General features: G+C 42.4%; 1 protein-coding gene across 1 annotated transcript in view; it reads left to right on the plus strand.

Annotated features, from left to right (window-relative positions):
* The window catches only part of CATSPERE (catsper channel auxiliary subunit epsilon), an 88,380-nt gene extending 68,102 nt beyond the window's left edge, over positions 1-20,278 (plus strand). Inside the window, exons 18-22 of the mRNA XM_047755028.1 lie at positions 3,161-3,260; positions 9,830-9,916; positions 12,964-13,121; positions 17,878-17,931; positions 20,125-20,278. Of these exons, the coding sequence (XP_047610984.1) occupies positions 3,161-3,260; positions 9,830-9,916; positions 12,964-13,121; positions 17,878-17,931; positions 20,125-20,278 (553 nt within the window). The remainder of the gene's footprint in view (positions 1-3,160; positions 3,261-9,829; positions 9,917-12,963; positions 13,122-17,877; positions 17,932-20,124) is intronic.
* Positions 20,279-21,644: the final 1,366 nt, after the last annotated feature.

Below are 21,644 nucleotides of genomic sequence, written 5' to 3' on the forward strand. Positions count from 1 at the left end.
GCACTCGTAGCACATGGAAGTTCCCAGACTAGGTGTCTAATCGGAGCTACAGCTGCTGGCCTACACCACAGCTCATGGAACCCCGGATCCTTAACCCACTGAGCGAGGCCAGGGATCGAACTGCAACCTCAGGGTTCCTGGTTGGATTCGTTTCCACTGTGCCAGGATGGGAACTCCCTGCAACTCGTTTTTAATATTTCAAGAATCTGATGGCTTTCAGAAGATATGATCAAACATGCTGCACTTTCCAAAGCTCCTAGAATCTAGAGCTCTCTGCCCACATTTCTGAAACCGTGTAGAAAATTGTGTGTGCGCCCACAGGTGAGCATTTTCCTGTGGGAGGGTCCTTAGCTCTCATTAGAATTTAGAGTTCTCTATAACCCTCTGCTCAAGCCAAGAAAGAAGTCAAGCACCACTGCTCCAATCCCTACTTAGTCACGCATGGGTTCATCTCCATGATTTCTAAAAACTAATTAAGATAGAAATAAAACAGCTTTTCAGATTCCACTTTCTGATACTTTAAAACGTTTTCCTTGGGAGTTCCCACTGTGGCTCAGCAAGTAACGAACCTGACTAGTATCCACGAGGATGCGGTTCGAACTCCTGCCTTGCTCAGTGGGTTAAGGATCTGGTGTTGCTGTGAGCTGTGGTGTAGGTCGCAGATGTGGTTCGGATCTGGTGTTGCTGTGGCTCTGGCGTAGGCCAGCAGCTGCAGCTCCAATTCGACTCCTAGCCTGGGAACCTCTGTATGCCCCAGGTGTGGTCCTAAAAAGACAAAAGTTTTCCTCTCAATATGTGAGAATAGGACAATTTTTTTTTTTTTTTTTATGACCAGAGGTGAATGGTAGTGAGTTCTAGCCGGCCTGGAAAGCCAGACAGAATGCTTGCAAAGTCAGGGCAGACATCTGGACACTGAGTAAAGGCACACTGTCAAGAATCTGTTACTTGTTATGAATAGACACAGAGATGAGAAGCAAGAAAATAGATCAGACACTGAGGCCACCTGCCTGAGACCAAAGATCCTAAGTGAAATGTCCATCAAAAAAGCATGATGGACAATTCCTTTCAGAAAAATGGGCAACGAATGATGGAGAAGGCAGCCATATAACCATTTGTAAAACAGGATCTGGTATGCAAAGGTGTGACTTTATCAGTAATGGATTTTAGCTTTCCTCTCCAGCCCCTATTTTCACATGGTAGCAGAACAAAATCTTGACAGTTTGAAGAAATACATCTCTTTTAAAATTCATTGAGTGGAGAGTTCCCACCGTGGCTCAGCAGTACAAACCTGACGAGTATCCATGAGGATGTGGGCCTGATCCCTTTGCTCACTCAGTGGGTTAAGGCTCCGGTGTTGCTATGAGCTGTGGTGTGGGTCACAGACGCAGCTGGGATCCCGCGTTGCTGTGGCTGTGGTGTAGGCTGGCATCTACAGTTCCTATTTGACCCCTAACCTGGGAACTTCCATATGCTGCGGGCACAGCCCTAAAAAGACAAAAAAAGATTTAAAAAAAAAAAAAGTCATTGAGTTGGAGGGTAAATATTGTAAGCTCAATGGGGCTTATGTCTCCAGTCCCGGCATCAGCGGGGGTGGGCACCCTATCCGTGCTGGGCTGTGCACTGGTGTCGGCTGCTGGTAGAAGCCATCATCTGCTCTCTGGGCATGAGCTACGGGTGACTGCAGCTCCCAGGAGCTTATGACGACTTCTGCTTCTCACCCCATCTCAACTCAGAGCTGCTGCTGGACTTCTAACACTCAGCCACATCTTCCAGCTGGTCCTCCAGGGAGATCTGCAGCTTCTCAGTTCTAATCATAATAATCCTGTGGTTTAATTCCCCGGTACATAATAAGCATCCAACAAACATGTGTTGATTAAATAACACCAGGGAACCTTTGCTTTGCCCTTCCGCCATCCATCAGTCCCTTCCAACATTCTCTCTGCTACCAGCCATGACAGCAGGGCCTTACCCACTCACCTTATCAATATATGGTTCCAAAAGAATGTATATATGTATGTGTGACTGGGTCACTTTGCTGTACAGCAGGAACTTGACAGAACACTATAAACCCACTATAATGGAAAAAGTAAAAATCATAAAAAAATAAAAAATAAATAAAACTGTTGCCACCTGATCCTCAGGGCAGAGCCTCCTTGCCTGCCTGCTTGCATCTCTCATAAGCATCTTATCTTAATAAATCCGTTCTTGCTTAAAAGGTAAATATATAGGAGTTCCCGTCGTGGCGCAGTGGTTAACGAATCCGACTAGGAACCATGAGGTTGCGGGTTTGGTCCCTGCCCTTGCTCAATGGGTTAACGATCCGGCGTTGCCATGAGCTGTGGTGTAGGTTGCAGACGTGGCTCGGATCCCGCGTTGCTGTGGCTCTGGCGTAGGCTGGGGGCTACAGCTCCGATTCAACCCCTAGCCTGGAAACCTCCATATGCCACGGGAGTGGCCCAAGAAATAGCAACAACAACAACAACAACAATAACAACAACAAAAAAAGACCAAAAAAATGTACATATATATATATATATATATATATATATATATATATATATAGTTCCTATCAAAGTGAAGAGAACTTATGGTTCCAACTGTTAAAGAAAGTGAAAGTTTTCCACTTCATTACTACTAGGTTTATTTGAGAGCTGAAGGAACCCTATACAGTAGGTACTGTTGCTATTTTATAGATAAGAAAATTGAGGCTTCAAAAGTTTAAGTAACTAGGAGTTCCCGGAGTTAGTTCAGTAACTAGGAGTTGGGAGTTGTGGTGCATTGGAAACGAATCTGACTAGTATCCATGAGGATGTGGGTTCAATCCCTGGCCTCGCTCCTTGGGTTAAGGACCCGGTGTTGCTGTGAGCTGCAGCGTAGGTCGCAGATGCAGCTCGGATCTGGCGTTGCTGTGACTGTGGTGTAGGCTGTCAGCTGCAGCTCCGATTCAACCCCCGACCTGGGAACTTCCATATGCCACTGGTGGGGCCCTAAAAAGAAAAAAAAAGAAAAAAAAATTGTTTAAGTAACTGCCCCAGGATCACAAAGCTAAGTGATATAGTGATAAAGATAAGATTTAAACCTAAGCTCCTGTGTCTTGGAAGCTGGAGCTCTTAACCCTTCTCTACGGAACTGTTATTTTTGTGTTTGCTGTTTCTTGCAGGTACAATGAAAACGGCTATGTGGAAGATGTGGAAGTAAATTTCATAGTGTGGGAAATACACGGCAGGGATGACTACAGCTTTAATACCACGATGAAGAAGGTACGTCATTTTGGAGTTAAATAGGATTTAGCATGCAATGAGACATTTTGATTTCCATTTTAAATCTATATATGAATTATCTAAGGAGAATAGAACCAGTCAGCTGTGGGTAGGAAAAAACAAACCGTATTACTTCTATCTTACATGCTATGGCTACTAAGATTCATTTATGAAGAAAGAAATCATTGCCCTATAAAACAGGCTTAAAGAGGTCAGAAAAGGGAATGTTTGTAGTAGGATGATGCAATTACTCGTGAATATCTTACCTTCTCTCCCCCTGGTATGTCCCCTTCTTTATGGGTTTGCCTTTGGCTTTTGGACGTTCATCACATTCGTGCTAAATCACATGGACACTCTCTCGGTTTCCTCTCACTTGACTTCTTTGCATCATCTGACCCACTGACCTTGGCTCTCCTGGTTCCCCCATCCTCCACGACTGGTTTGTCTCCATCTCCATGATGAATCCCCCTTATTCTGCCCATTCACTTGGCAGAGCCATGGCAGATGGGCCTTCCCACCCCCAATCGCCACACTTCACTTCCACCCCGCCCCCCACACGAGGCTTTCTGCCTTGGAGGGCCGCCCAGCAGGATGGAACCTCTCCAGAAGTGACCAGCAGTGATTCTTGAGATTCTCCAGAGACCTCAAACAGAACCATGTCTGGGACTCCTTCCCAAATAACTTTCTCATCTATCAGAGACCTTAATTTTCCAAGAAGCATAACCCACCCGGTTGGCAACCAAGAGATGTGCGATCCACCTATAGCCCCTCCACACTACTGCACACTACTGCAGCTGTGAGCAGGCAAATGCACTCCACCACACTCCCCCCTACCTGTCTAGCACCTGGTAGGTAATTCCTTCCGGTCTGCGTTCTCCCCATAGTCACATCCCTAAACTGTTCCATCCTTAATGCGTTGGCTCAGGCTTGCATTACTCTTCACCATCTCAAACCTTTCCAATATACCTTAAGATTAAATCCATCCTTCTCTCTCTCCTTCTTTTTTTTTTTTTTTTTGCTCTTTAGGGCTGCACCCATGGTATATAGAGGTTTCCAGGCTAGGGCTGAATCAGAGATGTATCCGCCAGCCTCTGCCACAGCCACAGCAACACGGGATCTAAGCCGTGTCTGCAACCTACACCACAGCTCACGGCAATGCTGGATCCTTAACCCACTGAGCGAGGCCAGGGATTGAACCTGGAACCTCATGTTTACTAGTCAGATTCGTTTCTACTGCTCCACAATGGGAATTCTGCACTCTCTCTCTCTCTCTCTCTCTCTTTTTTAAATAGCTGCATCCATGGCATATAGAAGTTCCTAGGCCAGGGACTGAATCTGAGCTGCAGCTTCAACCTACACCACAGCTGCAGTAACATTGGATCCTTTAACCCACTGCACCAGACTGGGGATCAAACCTGTGCCTCCACAGTGACCTGAGCCACTGCAGTCAGATCCTTAATCCACTATGCCACAGTGGGAGCTCTGCCCTAGATCCTTCTTCAATATGTACTCCTCAGAGAATATAATCTTTCCCATTTTTTCTGGCAAACCAAAGGTACTCTTTCTTTTACCCCATAGATTTAAGAATGAGCTGTGGGGTTTATGCTCTTCCTAATCTGCAGCATCATTTCCAGATCATCCTCTTCTCACCCCAAGTAAAAGACCATTTGTTTGAGGCTCCTGTCATCCAATTGCCAGATACCCCTACCTGTTGCTCCCATACACTCCGTAACTGGATGATTTCTCCCTCTGCCCTGTAAACAATCACAGTTGACTTCAGAATTCTACCAGCCATCATGTAGATGGGAAGACTCTTTCTAAAAGAGACCACATTTAGAACAGTTTGGAGATACCTTAGAAATCTATACATAGAACTTCCATATGACCCTGCAATCCTACTCTTGGGCATCTATCCGGACAAAACTCTACTTAAAAGAGACACGTGCACCCGCATGTTCATTGCAGCACTATTCACAATAGCCAGGACATGGAAACAACCCAAATGTCCATCGACAGAGGATTGGATTCGGAAGATGTGGTATGTATACACAATGGAATACTACTCAGCCATAAAAAAGAATGACATAATGCCATTTGCAGCAACATGGATGGAACTAGAGAATCTCATACTGAGTGAGATGAGTCAGAAAGACAAAGACAAATACCATATGATATCACATAACTGGAATCTAATATCCAGCACAAATGAACATCTCCTCAGAAAGAAAATCATGGACTTGGAGAAGAGACATGTGGCTGCCTGATGGGAGAGGGAGGGAGTGGGAGGGATCGGGAGCTTGGGCTTATCAGACACAAGTTAGAATAGATTTACAAGGAGATCCTGCTGAATAGCATTGAGAACTTTGTCTAGATACTCATGTTGCAACAGAAGAAAGGGTGGGGGAATAATGTAATTGTAATGTATACATGTAAGGATAAACTGACCCCCTTGCTGTACAGTGGGAAAATTAAAAAAAATTATAAAAAAATAAAAATAAAAATAAAAATAAAAGAGACCACATTTCCCAGTCTCATTTGCAGCTAAGTGGGGCCCCATGACTGAATCTTTTCACTGGAGTGGGAGGAGAAGTTCTCTGTGTCCAGGATGAGGTGCTTAAGAACTTTACAAAGAGTTCCCTGGTGGCTCAGCTGGTTAAGGATCTGGCATTGTCACTGCTGTGGTTCTGGTTACTGCTGCAGCACAGGTTCCATTCCTGGCCTGGGAACTTCCATGGGCTATAGGCGTGGCCAAAAAAAAAAAAAAAAAAAAGGCACTTCACCTGAACATCCATGCTTCCCATCTTCCTTCACATGTCATGCAATATTTTACTGCAACAATTAAAGATAGAGTAGAAGAGAGCTGGATGAAAGCTTTAGGGGTCTTAAAAAAAAGCCACTAGATTAAAAAGTCTGAGTTTTTAACGCATTTCACTGAGGAGAGTCCTCCATAAGAACCATTTAGCCAGGAACATATTCATTGGACTACGAGAGATCAAGAATTAAACTTTTAGGATTTCTCATTGCAGCTCAGCAGGTTAAGAACCCGATTAGTATCCACGAGGATGCTGGTTTGATCCCTGGCCTTCCTCAGTGGGTTAAGGATCTGGCATTGCTGTGAGCTGTGATGTAGGCTGGCAGCTGCAGCTCTGATTTGACCCTTAGCCTGGGAACTTCCATATGCAGGTCTGGCCCTAAAAAGACAAAAACAACAACAAAATCAATATATCAAATCTATGAATTCATAATAATTTTTAAGGTCACCTTTGTAGAATGATAGGAAACCAATTCCTTATTTTGAAAACTGATAAAGAGAAAGACAGTAATATTTACCCTATTTTCTTCACATGAACTATACCAAGTGGTAACCAAACAATAGATGAGGGAAAGGATCGCTTTATAAAATTATTTCAGCTGACAAATTAAAAAAATAAAATTGGAATATCTCCATTTTATAACCCAAAAATAGAGGTTATTTACAGGCAAACTTTTTTTTTTTTTTTTTTGAGGGCTGCACCCATGGCATATGGAAGTTCCCAGGCTAAGAGTCAAATCAGAGCTACAGCTGCTGGGCTACACCACAGCCAGAGCACCTTGGGATCCGAACCTCATCTTCGATCTACACTACAGCTCACAGCAACGCCGGATCCTTAACCACTGAGCCAGGCCAGAGATCGAACCTGCATCTTCATAGATCTTAGTTGGGTTTGTAAACCACTAAGCCACAAAGGGAACTCCCAACAGACAAATTTATATCAACAAATTTGGCAAGGGACAAATGGATAAAATGGACAAATGCCTTAAAAAAATACACCAGAACTTCTTGTATTAAAAAAAAAAAAAATAGGGGAGTTCCCGTTGTGGTGCAGCAGAAATGAATCCGATGAGGAACCATGAGGATGCGGGTTTGATCCCTGGCCTTGCTCAGTGGGTTAAGGATCCGGCGTTGCCGTGAGCTGTGGTGTAGGTCGCAGATATGGCTTGGATCTGGCATGGCTGTGGCTGTGATGTAGGCTGGCAGCTGTAGCTCCGATTAGACCCCTAGCCCGGAAACCTCCATCTGCCGCGAGTGCAGCCCTAAAAAGACAAAAATAAATAAATAAATAAATAAATAAATAAATAAAATAGGGAACTCTAATCCCAAATGGCTTTCCTGATGAAAGGAAAACAGCAAATATTTAAGACAAATTTTACTTCAGCCTTTTAAAAACTCTTGCAGAGTATTAGGGTAGGAGAAAACACCTTTAACTCCTTTTGTAAATCCAGGAGGACTTGATGGGACCCTAAAAGAGAATTACGAGCCAGTTTCACTCACGACCACAGCTACACAACACATAAACAAAAACTAGCAAATCGAATACAGCGATTTATTAAAAAAATAATACATGTAGACCAAGTTTGGCTTATTTCATAAATGAAGTGTTAGGGAATATCATTTGAAAATCAACACATCCACTACATTAACAGAATAAAGAAGAAAAGGCATAATAAGATTGTTATGATCATTGATGAAAAGTCATTTGATTAAAAATTTATCATCCAGGAGTTCCTGTCATGGCTCAGCGGTAACGAACCCAACTAGTATTCGTGAGCACGAGGGTTTGATCCCTGGCCTCACCCAGTGGCAGCTGCAGCTCCGATTTGACCTCTAGCCTGGGAATTTCCATATGCCGCAGGTGCAGCCCTAAGAAGGCAAAGAAAAAAACAGCATCCATATGTAAATTTTTTTTTTGTGTTTTTGCCATTTCTTGGGCCGCTCCCGCAGCATATGGAGATTCCCAGGCAAGGGGTCGAAACGGAGCTATAGCCACCAGCCTACGCCAGAGCCACAGCAACACGGGATCCCAGCCGAGTCTGCAACCTACACCACAGCTCACGGCAATGCCGGATCCTTAACCCCATGAGCAAGGCCAGAGATCGAACCCACAACCTCATTGTTCCTAGTTGGATTTGTTAACCACTGTGCCACGACAGGAACTCCATTTTTTTTTTAATTTTTTTTTGTCTTTTTGCCATTTCTTGGGCCGCTACCGTGGCATATGGAGGTTCCCAGGCTGGAGGTCAAATCAGAGCTGTAGCCACCGGCCTATGCCAGAGCCACAGCAACATGGGTCCAAGCCGCGTCTGCAACCTACACCACAGCTCACGGCAACGCCAGATCCTTAACCCACTGAGCAAGGCCAGGGATTGAACCCGCAACCTCATGGTTCCTAGTCGGATTTGTTAACCACTGAGCCATGATGGAAACTCCTATAAAAATATTTTTTAAATAAATCTTAGAGAATTATACATAGTTACTTCCTTAACTTAATGAAATAACAATACAAAAAAGCCTGTAAATGGAAGTTCCCACTGTGGAGTGGAGGGTTAAGAATCTGACTGCAGCAGCTCCAGTTGCTGCAGAGGCGTTGCCACAGCTGTGGTGTAGGTTGAAGCTGCAGCTCAGATTCAGTCCCTGGCTTGGGAACTTCCATGTGCTACTGGAACTTCCATGTGCTTCCACAAAAAAATAAATTAATTTTAAAAAACCTGTATAAAACATCATACTTAGTGGTGAAAAATGTGAACGCCTTCCCGCTGAAATCAGGAGTGAAAAAAGGAGGCCTGTTCCCACCATTTCTATACACCATTGTTCCTGATTTTTGTGATCAGGTAAACAATGAACAATAAAAATAAATTAAAGGTATGGGGATTGGAAATGAAGAAATAAAACTGCCATATTCACAGATAATATGTCTGTTCATCTGAAACAAACTTTTTTTTTTTTTGTCTTTTTGCCATTTCTAGGGCTGCTCCCGCGGCATATGGAGGTTCCCAGGCTAGGGGTCTAATCGGAGCTGTAGCCACCAGCCTACGCCAGAGCCACAGCAACGCAGGATCCAAGCCGCGTCTGCAACCTACACCACAGCTCACGGCAGCGCCAGATCGTTAACCCACTGAGCAAGGCCAGGGATCGAACCCGCAACCTCATGGTTCCTAGTCGGATTCGTTAACCACTGCGCCACGACGGGAACTCCTGAAACAATTAAACTTACTAAGTGAGCTTAAGGGAGTTCCCCAGTGGCTCTAAGGATCTAGAGTTGTCACTGCTGTGGCTCGAGTCTGATACCTGGCCCAGGGAATTTCTGCATGCCACAGGCACAGCTGGAAAAGAAAAGCAGGAAGGAGGAAGGAAAGGAGGAAGGAGGGAAGGGAGAAAGAAAAAAGAAAGAAAGAAAGAAAGAAAGAAAGAAAGAAAGAAAGAAAGAAAGAAAGAAAGAAAGAAAGAAGGAAGGAAGGAAGGAAGGAAGGAAGGAAGGAAGGAAGGAAGGAAGGAAGGAAAGAGAAATCTTAAAAAAAATAAGTGAGTTTAAGAAAGTCTCTCTGGAAATAAAAGTTCTCTGTATAATGTCAATATACAAAAGTCAATTGTTTTTCTGTATATCAGCAAACATTTAAATAATAAAAAATAGATATAAAATTTTCAATGTCGCTCAAATATATTAAATACTCAGAAATAACTTGATATACAAAACATATAATCTATATATATGTGTGTGTGTTTTATATATATATATAAAATCTTTTGACAGAGTGGCTGTTTGAATGAAGCTCAGACATGGAAGTCAATGACAGAGCTTAACAAGCACCTCCCATTAGAAGAAGCCTGGGGACCGGAGGTAAGAAAAGCATTACCTTGCAAATTGTTTATTTATAATAATTAATTTGGCATTTTAGTATTAACAAATGCCTGACGGAAACACTTTGGATTTAAATTTGATTTTGTAAATCAAATCCAATTTTTCTATTGGATTCCACTATGATTTCTAAAATGCTTCATCTTAATCCTGTTTGATCTTCCATTGCTCCTGTATTACTAACAATTTTGTTTTCATTTTCTCTGCTAAAAGTCTATGTGGAGATTGTTACATATCTGACAAACATGGTAAAGCACTGGGAGTGAGTCTTTCTAAAGCATGCCTGAATTTGGAGTTCCCATTATGGCTCAGCAGGTTTAAGAACCCACCTAGCACCCCTGAGGATATGGGTCCAATCCCTGGCCTGGCTCAGTGGGTTAAGGATCCAGCGTTGCCAAAAGTGGCAGCATGGGTCACAGACGCGGCTCGGATCTGACGTTCCTGTCGCTGTGGTGTAGGCCGGCAACTGCAGCTCCAGTTCGACCCCTAGCCTGGGAACCTCCATATGTTGCAGGTGCAGCCCTAAAAAGACAAAAAAACACCAGAAAAGAAAGAAGAAAAAGAATGCCTGAATTTTCAGTTCTTGTATAAGGAAAAGATTGTTTCTGAATGCCAATGATCAATCCTACACTGTTTCAATTTTTTCGATCCAATGTTGAAGGAAACTGTTATTTGGTAAATTAAGTCACATCTCGTGAATAAAAGTGACGCGTAAGGTACCTCAGCCTATAAACTGTAAACCCTACAACAGAGAGCTATTTGACTTCTGTATCAGAAGCTGTACATGTCAGGACAGGGATATATACGAATGACGTGCGGTTATCCTCTATGCTCCCCATGGCAAGCCCGTCCATTTTCCATCCACCGCCCCAGGCTTCCCAGCAACATAACCCTGGGAGCTTTACGCCAAAGATCCTTTGAACAATCCTTCCACCCCAATATAACCTTCAACCCACTGATGAGAGCCCCCTCAACCCAGCCCCTGCTTGTCTTTTACTTCTTCCCCCAGCATCAACGCCACAGTCAAGAATCAAAGCACTCTATTCATAAGCGCCTCAACTCCTTTGCCCAGCCTCACTTCTTTCTATGCAGGCAGCCAAAGCACGACTCTGGTTAAATTCAACTGTCCACCTTAGCCCTTAACTGTGTTCAGAGAAAAACACCCCTGCTGACTAGTTTTGCTTTCATCTCATGATTAAAACGGTCCTGTAATACTGGGCAACAAACATGACTGTGTTTCTCTAGTTCATTCCCTCCCCAACCCCCCATCCCCACCCCTGGCTGCCTCATAGCTATTGCATGATTTCTCCTCACTCCTAAAATCTCCAACACCTCTTCCCCCAACCTCATTCTTTTCTTTTCTTTCTTTCTTTCTTTCTTTCTTTTTTTTTTTTTTAAGGGCTGCACCTGCAGTATATGGAAGTTCCCAGGCTAGGGGTTGAATTGGAGCTGCAGCTGCCGGCCTACACCAGAGCCACAGCAAGGCGGGATGTGAGCCACATCTTCGTCCTACACTGCAACTCATGGCAACGCCAGATCCTTAACCCACTGAGCAAGGCCAGGGATTGAATCCACATCCTCATGGATACTAGTTGGGCTCATTACTGCTGAGCCACAGCAGAAACCTCCTCAAATTTTAGAATCACCTAGAGGACTTGTTAAAACAGATCTCTGGGCCCCACCTTCAAAATTCTGATTCAGCAGATCTGGAGCAAAGCCCCCAGATTTGCATTTCTAACAAATTCCCAGGTAATGTTGATACAGCAAATCTGGAGACCACATTTAAGAAATACTTAGGAGTTCCCGTCGTGGCGCAGTGGTCAACGAGTCCGACTAGGAACCATGAGGTTGCGGGTTTGATCCCTGGTCTTGCTCAGTGGGTCAAGGATCCCGCATTGCCGTGAGCTGTGGTGTAGGTTGCAGACGCGGCTCGGATCCTGCGTTGCTGTGGCTCTGGCGTAGGCCAGTGGCTACAGCTCCAATTCGACCTCAGCCTGGGAACCTCCATATGCTTCTGGAAGCGGCCCTAGGAAAGGCAAAAAGACAAAAAAAAAAAAAAGACAAAAAAGAAAGAAAGAAATACTTAAATAATGGCTTACATTCTAGAGAGATTCTGGAGTGCCCACACCAGGCCATTGGTGTTCAATCTACCATATGAGAAACAAAGAGCTCATCACTAAAAGGGTAAATTTAAGTCTGGAGTCTAAATATAATAGAAGGTAGGTACCTGCAAAGATTAGTTATGTCCTAGTGAGTAAGGCTGTCCTTAGTGAAGGATGTCTTTGCATATTTATTCAACATGGCAGTGGAAGTGCTCCCTTCCTGAAACGTGTACCTGAAATGAAATATCCTTCCCACTCCTAGAACTGCCCTGGTGGCTACATTGTCCTCATTCTACAAGGCTGAATGACACCTGTATAAAATCTGAGAAGTAGCTCTACAGGCTGTAAATTCTCAAGAGAAAACCTGAAGGACTCCTCACAAAAGGGGCATTTCCACAGGTTCTTCCAAGTTAATGTTGGAGTTTGAGAAGGAAAGGGACAATGTGGGTAATGAATGGCTGGCTACATGTTTATATGCTCTGGATTCGAGCTGAGTTCTGGACATAACCGACATAGTACTCTGAGAACTCCTTGGCGAGAAATGAAGTGTACTTCATGAAGCCAGGGCAGATGTGTTTTCTTAGGGACTGTATAACTTGGTCAAATGGTCTTTCAACCCAAAAGAAAGGAGAAAAAATAATGATGGAAAAATCATTGCTAAATCTGTTAATCTATCAGGAAATATGAGGGATGACACAAACTAGAAGCAACAATCAGTGGGAATCATCAGTCCTATTAGGAAATAGGTAGGAATTTGGAAACAATATATTTCCAGGTGTCCATCTACAAAAAGTACATATAATGATAGACGATGAATATGTCCTTATCAGCAATGCATTGTGATGATATGTGTCCAATATAAGTATATGAAAATATAATTGTGTTCATTAGATTGATCTTAAGGTTTTGTCTTTGTTTCCTATTCAGAACTATAAGCACTGCTTTTCTTATGCTATTGGAAAACCAGGAGACTTAAATCAACCATATGAGATTATCAACAAGTCAAACCATAACCATTTAGTCTGGCCCTTGGACCATTCTGGAATGTACGTGTTTCGTGTGAAGATTCTGGATCCAAATTATAGGTGAATATAAATGTTTTCATTGTAATAGTTTCAGCATTAGTTTCTTTTTTTTAAATTATTTATTTATTTATTTTTTTCCCACTGTACAGCAAGGGGATCAGGTTATCCTTACATGTATACATTACAATTACATTTTTCCCCCAGCCTTTCTTCTGTTAGCATTAGTTTCTAAAAATTAAATATTTATTTTCTGGATTTGATATTACCCAGATATCTAACTATGGGCATACCTCATTTTGTTATATTTCACTTTATTGTGCCTCAAAAATAAGGTGTTTTTCACAAATTGAAGTTTTGTAGAAACCCTTGGTAGAGCAAGTTTATCAAGTGTCATTCTTCCAACATCGTTTGCTCACTTCATATCTCTGTGTTACATTTTGGTAATCTCATAATATTTCAAACCCTCCACTAGCAAAAAGATTGTAATTCATTGAAGGCTCTGATGATGGTTAGCATTTTTTAGCAATAAAGTTTTCTTTTCTTTTTTTTTTAGGGCTATACCTGCGGCATATGGAGGTTCTCAGTCTAGGGGTCAAGTCAGAGCTAGAGCTGCTGGCCTACACTGCAGCTCACAACACGGGATCTTAACCCACTGAGCGAGGCCAGGGATCGAACCCAGTCCTCATGGATGCTATTCAGATTCGTTTCTGCTGAGCCATGATGGGAACTCCGAAATAAAGTGTTTTTTAGTTAAGGTATGTACGTTTTTTAGACACAATGCTATTGTACCCTTATAAAAGGAAAATAAATTGCAGATAAATGAGAAGAGCAGAATTAATAAGACAAGGATCAAAGGAAACCCTAGTGGCAGTAAGAATAGAAGAAAGGAAAAAGTCTAATAAGTATTTGTCAGGAAAAGAGATATTATAGGGATCTAATGGGGCAAATGAAGGAAAAGAAGGAATTTCTACAGTTTTAAGTTTTCTAGACTAGGTGATTAAAAATTATGGTTTGTTTTTTCTATGGATAAGGGGGTGGTTTTTCTTTGGGGGAAAAACTTGGCATTTGAGAGGACAATGAAATATCAAAGCGATATATACAGTTAAACATTCTAATCTGGGCCTTGAGTTGAAGGGAACAGCCGATGGTGAAGAATTTTGAAAATACAGATGTGGGCATCTTCTACACTGATTCCATGAGCACATGTAAGTTAACTGACTTACTAGAAGAAAAGAGAAAGGAAAAGAGCCTTTAGGAGATACCCAGAGTAAAGGAACTGAGGGTGATGAGAAAAGGGGCTGAACAGAAAGCTCCCTAAATAAAAGAAAAAAAACGAAGGGGAAAAAATATAAATTTCTATACCACCCAAGAAATCTACAGATTCAAAGCAATCCCTATCAAAATTCCAGTGACATTTTTCACAGAACTCAAACAAACTATCCTAAAATTTGTATGGAGCTGAAAAAGACCCCTAACATCCAAAGCAATCTTGAGGAGGAAGAACAAAGCTGGAGGCATCACACTCCCTTATTTCAAACTATATTACAAAGTTGCAGTAAAAAAAAAAAAAACAGTATGGTATTATCATAAACAGACACACAGATCAGTGGAACAAAATAGAGATCTCCAGAAATAAATCCATACATATATGGTCACTTAATTTATGACAAAGAGTCCAAGAATATACAGTGGGGAAAGGACAGTCCCGTCAATAAATGGTTTTGGTCAGAGTTCCCTGGTGGCTCAGTAGGTTAAGGATTTGGCATTGCCACTGCTATGGCACAGGTTCCATCCCTGGCCCCAGAACTTCTACATGCTGTGAGTGCAGCCAAGAAAAATGATGCTCAGAAAACCAGACAGCTACATGCAAAAGAATGATACTGGGCCACTATCTGACACCATACACAAAAATTAACTCGAAATGGATTAAAGACTTGAACATAATACCTGAAACCATAAAACTCCTAGAGGAAACATGGGTGGTAAGCTCCTTGCTAACAGTCTTTGCAGTGATTTTTTTTTTTTTTTGATTTGACACCAAAAGCAAAGGCAACAAAAGCAAAAATAAATAAGTGGGACTACATCAAACTAAAAAGCTTCTGCAGAGCAAAGGAAACATCAACAAAATGAAAAGGCAACCTACAGAAGGTAAGAAAATATTTAGAAATCATACATCTGATAAAGGGTTAATATCAAAATATTATAAAGAACTCATATTACTCAACAGCAAAAAAACAATCCAATTTAAAAATGGGCAGAGTAACAAAATAGACATTTTTCCAAAGAAGACATACAGGTGGCCAATGAGTACATGAAAGGTGCTCAACTTCACTAATCACCAGGGAAATACAATTCAACACCACAATAGGATGTCACCTCAGGCCTGGTGCAATGGCTCTTATCAAAAAGATAAGAGAGAGAAAACCATGACTCGCAAAGACGCGTGTGCTCCAATGTTCATTGCAGCCCTATTTGCAAGAGCCAAGACATGGAAACAACCTAAATGTCCATCGACAGAGGAGTGGATCAAGAAGATGTGGTACACATACACAATGGAATATGACTCAGCCATTAAAAGGAATGAAATCCCGGCATTTTTATCAACATGGACGGATCTAGAAATTATCATGCTAAGTGAAGTCAGCCATACAATGAGACACCAACATCCAATGCTTTCACTAACATGTGGAATCTGAAAAAAGGACAGACGGAACTTCTTTGCAGAACCGATGCTGACTCACAGACATTGAAAAACGTATGGTCTCTGGAGGAGACAGTTTGGGGGTGGAGGGATGTGCTTGGGTTATGGGATGGAAATCCTGTGAAATTGGATTGTTATGATCATTATACAACTACAGATGTGATTAAAAAAAAAGATAAGAGATAACAAGCGTTGGCGAGGGTGTGGAGAAAAGGGAATCTTTGTGCACCGTTGGTGGGAATGTAAATTAGTGCAGCCACTATGGAAAACAGGATGGATGTTCCTCAAAATATTAAAAATAGAACTACCATATGACCCAACGATTCCACTTCTGGATATTTATCTAAGGAAAAGTAAAACACTACCTTGAAAGGGTATCTACCCTCATGTTCACTGAAGCATTATTTACAGTAGCCAAGAAATGGAAATACTGTAAGTGTCCATGCATGGATGAATGGACAAAGAAAATGTGCTATATATACAATAGAATACTATCTGGCCATTAACAAGAAGGAATCTTGCCACTTGAGACAACATTGATGCACCCCGAGAACACTATGTTAGGGAGTCTACTTTGGTTTGAGTCCGAATTTTGCCACTAGTTAACTGTCTTGTTTTAAGCACATTGCTTGGTCTCTTTGAGCTTTTCGCTGTATCTATAAAATGAGTACTAATACATATGTTAGGAGTTCCCCTTGTGGCTCAGCTGGTTAAGAACTTGACTAGGATCCATGAGGACATGGGTTGGATCCCTGGCTTCGCTCAGTGGGTTGAGGATCCAGCGTTGCCATGAGCTGTGATGCAGGTGGTAGATGAGGCTCAGATCCCTCGTTGTGGTGGCTGTGGCTCGGGGCTGGCAGCTGCAGCTCCAATTCCTGGGACCTTCGTGGGTCCCCTGGCCTTGGAACGTCCATGTGCCACAGGTGCAGCCCTGACAAGAAAAAAAAAATTAATAATACATATGTTATAGTATTCCGAGGACTAAATGAAGTACTTGGGTAAAAATCCCTAACTTTGCAGGGCACATAACAAGCACTCAATAAGAGTAAGTTCTTTTCCTCCCTCTTCTCCCACACAAAGTAGGTGATATCGTATCATTAATCTTTATTTAATGATACATAATCTTAGAATTTATGTCTCCTTCTAAGCAATATGCTAAATTATGAGAGAAATTCAGTAACTTTAGAAACAGTAACACAGTTCCACATATCAAGCTCCTAACATTCCCAGCTTCCTGATGGACTCAGCCTACATCAGGTGACTATCACGAGCTCTTTGGTGAGAAAAACCTGAATTCCAATCCCAGCTGTGCTCCTTGTAACTGTGTAAACTTTTGCAGATAGCTTAGCCTATCTGAGCTTCAGTTTCTTCATGTAAAAGGAAAGGCTCTGGAGTTCCCACTGTGGCTCAGAAGGTTAAGAACCTGACTAGTATCCATGAGGATAAGGGTTTGATCCCCAGCCTCATTCAGTGGGTTAAGGATCCAGCATTGCCATGAGCTGTGGTGTAGGTTTAAGACATGGCTCGGATCTGGCATTGCTGTGGCTGTGGTGCAGGCCAACAGCTGCAGCTCTAATTCGACCCCTAGCCTGGGAACCTCTATATGCCGCAGGTGCGGCCCTCAGAAGACAAAAAAAAAAAAAAAAAAAAAGGAAAGGCTGCTATGAGGATTAACTAAGATAATTCACGTAAAGCATTTGCTACATTGCCTGGTACATAGCAAATGTTCAATTAGTATTCATTCATGTTCAATAAGTACTAATGCTTAATAAATATTAACTATTTATTATTTCTGTCAATACTCATTATTGCCAATTATTATTCATATCGTTATTGCTGTTGCCCTGGGAACCACTATCAAAATGACGTAAAGCTGTGAGGAGGACAATGAGGTTGCACTGACAAGGTTTGGGGAAACTTGCAGCAAGCAGCCGAAGTCTCACATAGGGAAAAAACCATCACAGCTAGTACGTAGATGCATCTCTTCTCTCCCCTGTCAGAAAATGACACCTTAACTAACACTAAATGATTTGGTTGTTACCATAGAGATGTGCACGGAGTCTTCTAATGCACGGTATTTAATCTAATCTTTAATATTATTTTTCTCATTTGCAGCTTCTGTAACCTAACCGCTATATTTGCAATAGAGACCTTTGGAATGATTCCCAGGTAATGGCTGGAGCCTAATCAGGCTTTCACGAGGGATACGGTGGCAGCTAAGAAGGAAATGCACCACTCCCCTATTTTCCTAGGGCCCTAATCCTTCTGCCTTCTATGTGACATTCTAAAAAAAAGTATAGGCACCCACTATGCCAGGGGTACAGCAGGAAGGAGTTCCTGAGAATTGTGACTGCAGCTAGGGTCCCCTTTTGTTCCACCTCCTCAACAGCCCTTGTCTTGCCATCGAAAGTGTCTTTCGGAGTTCCCGTTGTGGCTCAGCAGTAACGAACCCAGGTAGCATCCGTGAGGATGTGGGTTTGATCCCTGGCCCGGCTCAGGGGGTTAAGGATCTGGCATTGTAGTGAGCTGAGGTGTAGGTCACAGACACAGCTCAGATCCTGGGTTGCTGTGGCTGTGGCTGTGGCTGTGGCTGTGGCTGTGTCCGGCAGCTGCATGTCTGATTCAACCCCTAGCCTGGGAACTTCCATAAGCCGCAGGTTCGGCCCTAAAAAGCGTGTGTGGAAGGAAGGGTCTTTCAGCTCCATCAGCTAAGGTCAGATGGTAGACAGCAGCCGTGGGACAGGGAGGAGACAGTGACCCTGCCCCCACAAGCCCTGAGTCAGCCCTCGACTTCTGGCCATCACTCAATGCATCCAGGAAACAGAGCAGCAAAAGGCATTTCCTGGGACTCAGCTTCAGTTTCCCTGGAAGGCAGAATAAGTGTCTTTAATATGAAACCTGGGACTACAGATGACTCTGCTTTTCTGTCCTGTACTTTTATTTTTTGGTTTTGGAAAAATTTAAACAAGAGTGCACCGCAAACAATGAAGTTACTTATGACCCTACTTTATTTATTTATTTTTGTCTTTTTAGGGCCACACCCATGGCATATGGAAGTTCCCAGGCCAAGGGTTGAATCAGAGCTGCAGCTTCTGGCCTACACCACAGCCACAGCAACACCAGATCCGAGCTCCGTCTGTGACCTACACCACAGCTCACGGCAACACCAGATCCTTAACCCACTCAGCGACGCCAGGGGATTGAACCTGAATCCTCTTACATCCTAGTTGGGTTCATTAACCCCTGAGCCACGAAGGGAACTCCGTCATCCCCAAATTTAAGAAACATCTTTCATTCTAACATATTCTCAAACTCTACATCTTAACAATCACCAAGATGGATCCCATCTAAACTTCTAAACAGATCTTAGATCTATCCACTTCTTCCCATTTCTTCAGCCACAAATTAATTAAAACTCTCATAATACTTAGTTATTACCAAAGCCTCCCAACCGGTTTTCTCCCTCCATGCTCATGCCTCCCATTCATCCATTCCTCACACTAAGGTCAGAATCATTTTTCTAAATGAGAATTCCTGTAGCCTGTCTCTGAAACCCTCTCTTGCCTTCTGCATAAAATCCTGATTTCATAGTTTGATAAAAGCTATCTTCCTTACCTCGAACCACCTATGATTCCTCATCAGTGACCACTGAGCTTATTACCTAAGCTCCAGTCACAAAGGAACTAGTTTGAGTCCCAGAATGTCTGGGGCTGGTCTTAAGGTTTTCTCCGGCTTCCGTGGCCTCTGTAAATGCATCTCCCTTAGCCTAAAACGCCCGCCTTGGTGTCCTCCTCCGCTCCCAGGCCTTTTGATCTAGGTAATTCATACTAATCCTCCTAATCTGACTCGTAGACAGCTAACGCTTACATACTCAGTTCAAAGGTCACCTTCCCAGCAAGAACTTCCTGATGCCTGGGGCCCAGAGAGAACTTTATACTTCCTTCTTATGTTATATTCATCAGTCACACTGTCTTCCAGCCTGGTCAGCCTCAAACACCAAGAGGTAAATAAACATCTTGAAGATGAACAAGATGTCTTTTTTTCTTTTTCTTTCTTTTTACGGTTCCCTTGCAGGGGTCGAATTGCAGCTGCAGCTGCAGCTGCGGGCCTGCGCCGCAGCCACAGCAACGCTAGATCCTTAACCCACTGAGTGAGGCCAGGGATCAAACTGAATCCTTACAGAAATTATGTCGGGTTCTTAACCTGCTGAGTCACAACGGGAACTCTAGACAAGAGGTCTTAAACCTTATCAATCATTGCCAGAGAACAGTCGCATAGCAGCTAGCTGTTCAAAAATTATTTGGCTATGCAAATGAACAATCCGAGTGAACCATGACCTTCATGGCTTTTTTCTCATTTCAGCCCAAGTGCTTACCTGGTTGCCGCTTTCCTTTTTCTCCTGATGCTACTGTTCTTCACTATTCTGGTTTTGAGCTACTTCCATTATATGAGGATTTACAGAGAATATATTTATGTCCCATTTTACAAATCTGAAAGGAAACCAAAGAACAATTAAGAAAAAAAGTTTATTTTCTATGAATATATGTATATAGAGAGTGTGTATATATACTTATATTGAGAGTATGTGTTTGACCAAGAAATACTAAGTATAAGCTCACAGTATCATCAAATTCAAAATCTAAAAAATGTTCAACTGCCCAAGACAGAAATATGTTCATATATAATCCATGTTATTAAACTAATTAATCTTTAATGTATTTGTTTTTATCTTAAGGTAGTCTTTATACTCTTACATGGCTTTTAAAAAATAAAAAAGATTTAAAACCACCAAAATTTGGTTATTACAATCCTTCCTAAGAATGAAATTAAACTTTTGAAAATAGGTAAGTGTGTCAAATATTATATTTTACATAAAGCTTTTCATAGGAAACCTTATATGGCTGTAGTTAATTTATTTATAAAAGACTTAATGTGTATGAATTTAAATAGTCTGTGAAAGGAGTTCCCGTTGTGGCTCAGTGGTTAATGAACCAGACTAGTATCCATGAGGATGTGGGTTCAATCCCTGGCCTCACTCATTGGGGGTTAAGGATCTGGCGTTGTCATGAGCTGAGGTGTAGGTCACAGATGCAGCACGGATCCCACATTGCTGTGGCTGTGGTGTAGGTCGGCAGCTGCAGCTCCATCTTGACCCCTAGCCTGAGAACTTCCATATGCAGCAAGTGCAGCCCTAAAAACAAAAAAATAAAAAAACAAATAGTCTCTGAAAGCCATTTCAGGTGTCTCTCTAATGGTAGATTTGCATATGAAATATGCAACTTATTATACTGAGAATAGGAAGCTGATGCTCTAAATTTTAAGTTTTCAGATTTGATTTTGATGCTCAAAATAAGCTTCTTAATTTGTCCAAATGTGATCACAGCTTTCTAAACAACTCTCGTATTTGAATAATCAGGATCCAATTAGAGAAGGAGAACCAGTAGAAGAGGAAATGTGTATGTTTGTGTGTGCGTGTGTGCGTGTGTGTGTGTGTAAAGAGATTTATTGAAAAGAATTGGCTTATGGGGAGGAAAACAGGAGATCCCTGGTGTGCTGACCTTTAGCTGTGCTGGACCCAGCCAGGCTGGAGGCCCCCAGCCCACATTCCTTCCTCCCTCCATGGACGTCATTTCATTTCATAAATTGGCTCCTTTACCCTCACCGCATAAAAATAAATAAGTGGCTTATGTGACTGTGGAGGCTGGGTAAACAAGTCCGAAATCCATGGCACAGACATGAGGAATGGACGACAGGGAACATGACAGAACTCGTGGGCACGGATCAAAGCTACTCCCCGCAAAGAGTTTTCTCATTTTACTAAGATCAGGAATAAGACAGGGATACCTGCTATTCATTACTGTTTTGAAGGTTCTGGCTTTACA

This window comes from Phacochoerus africanus, chromosome 12, assembly GCF_016906955.1.
Source record: "Phacochoerus africanus isolate WHEZ1 chromosome 12, ROS_Pafr_v1, whole genome shotgun sequence".
Classification (NCBI taxonomy): domain Eukaryota; kingdom Metazoa; phylum Chordata; class Mammalia; order Artiodactyla; family Suidae; genus Phacochoerus; species Phacochoerus africanus.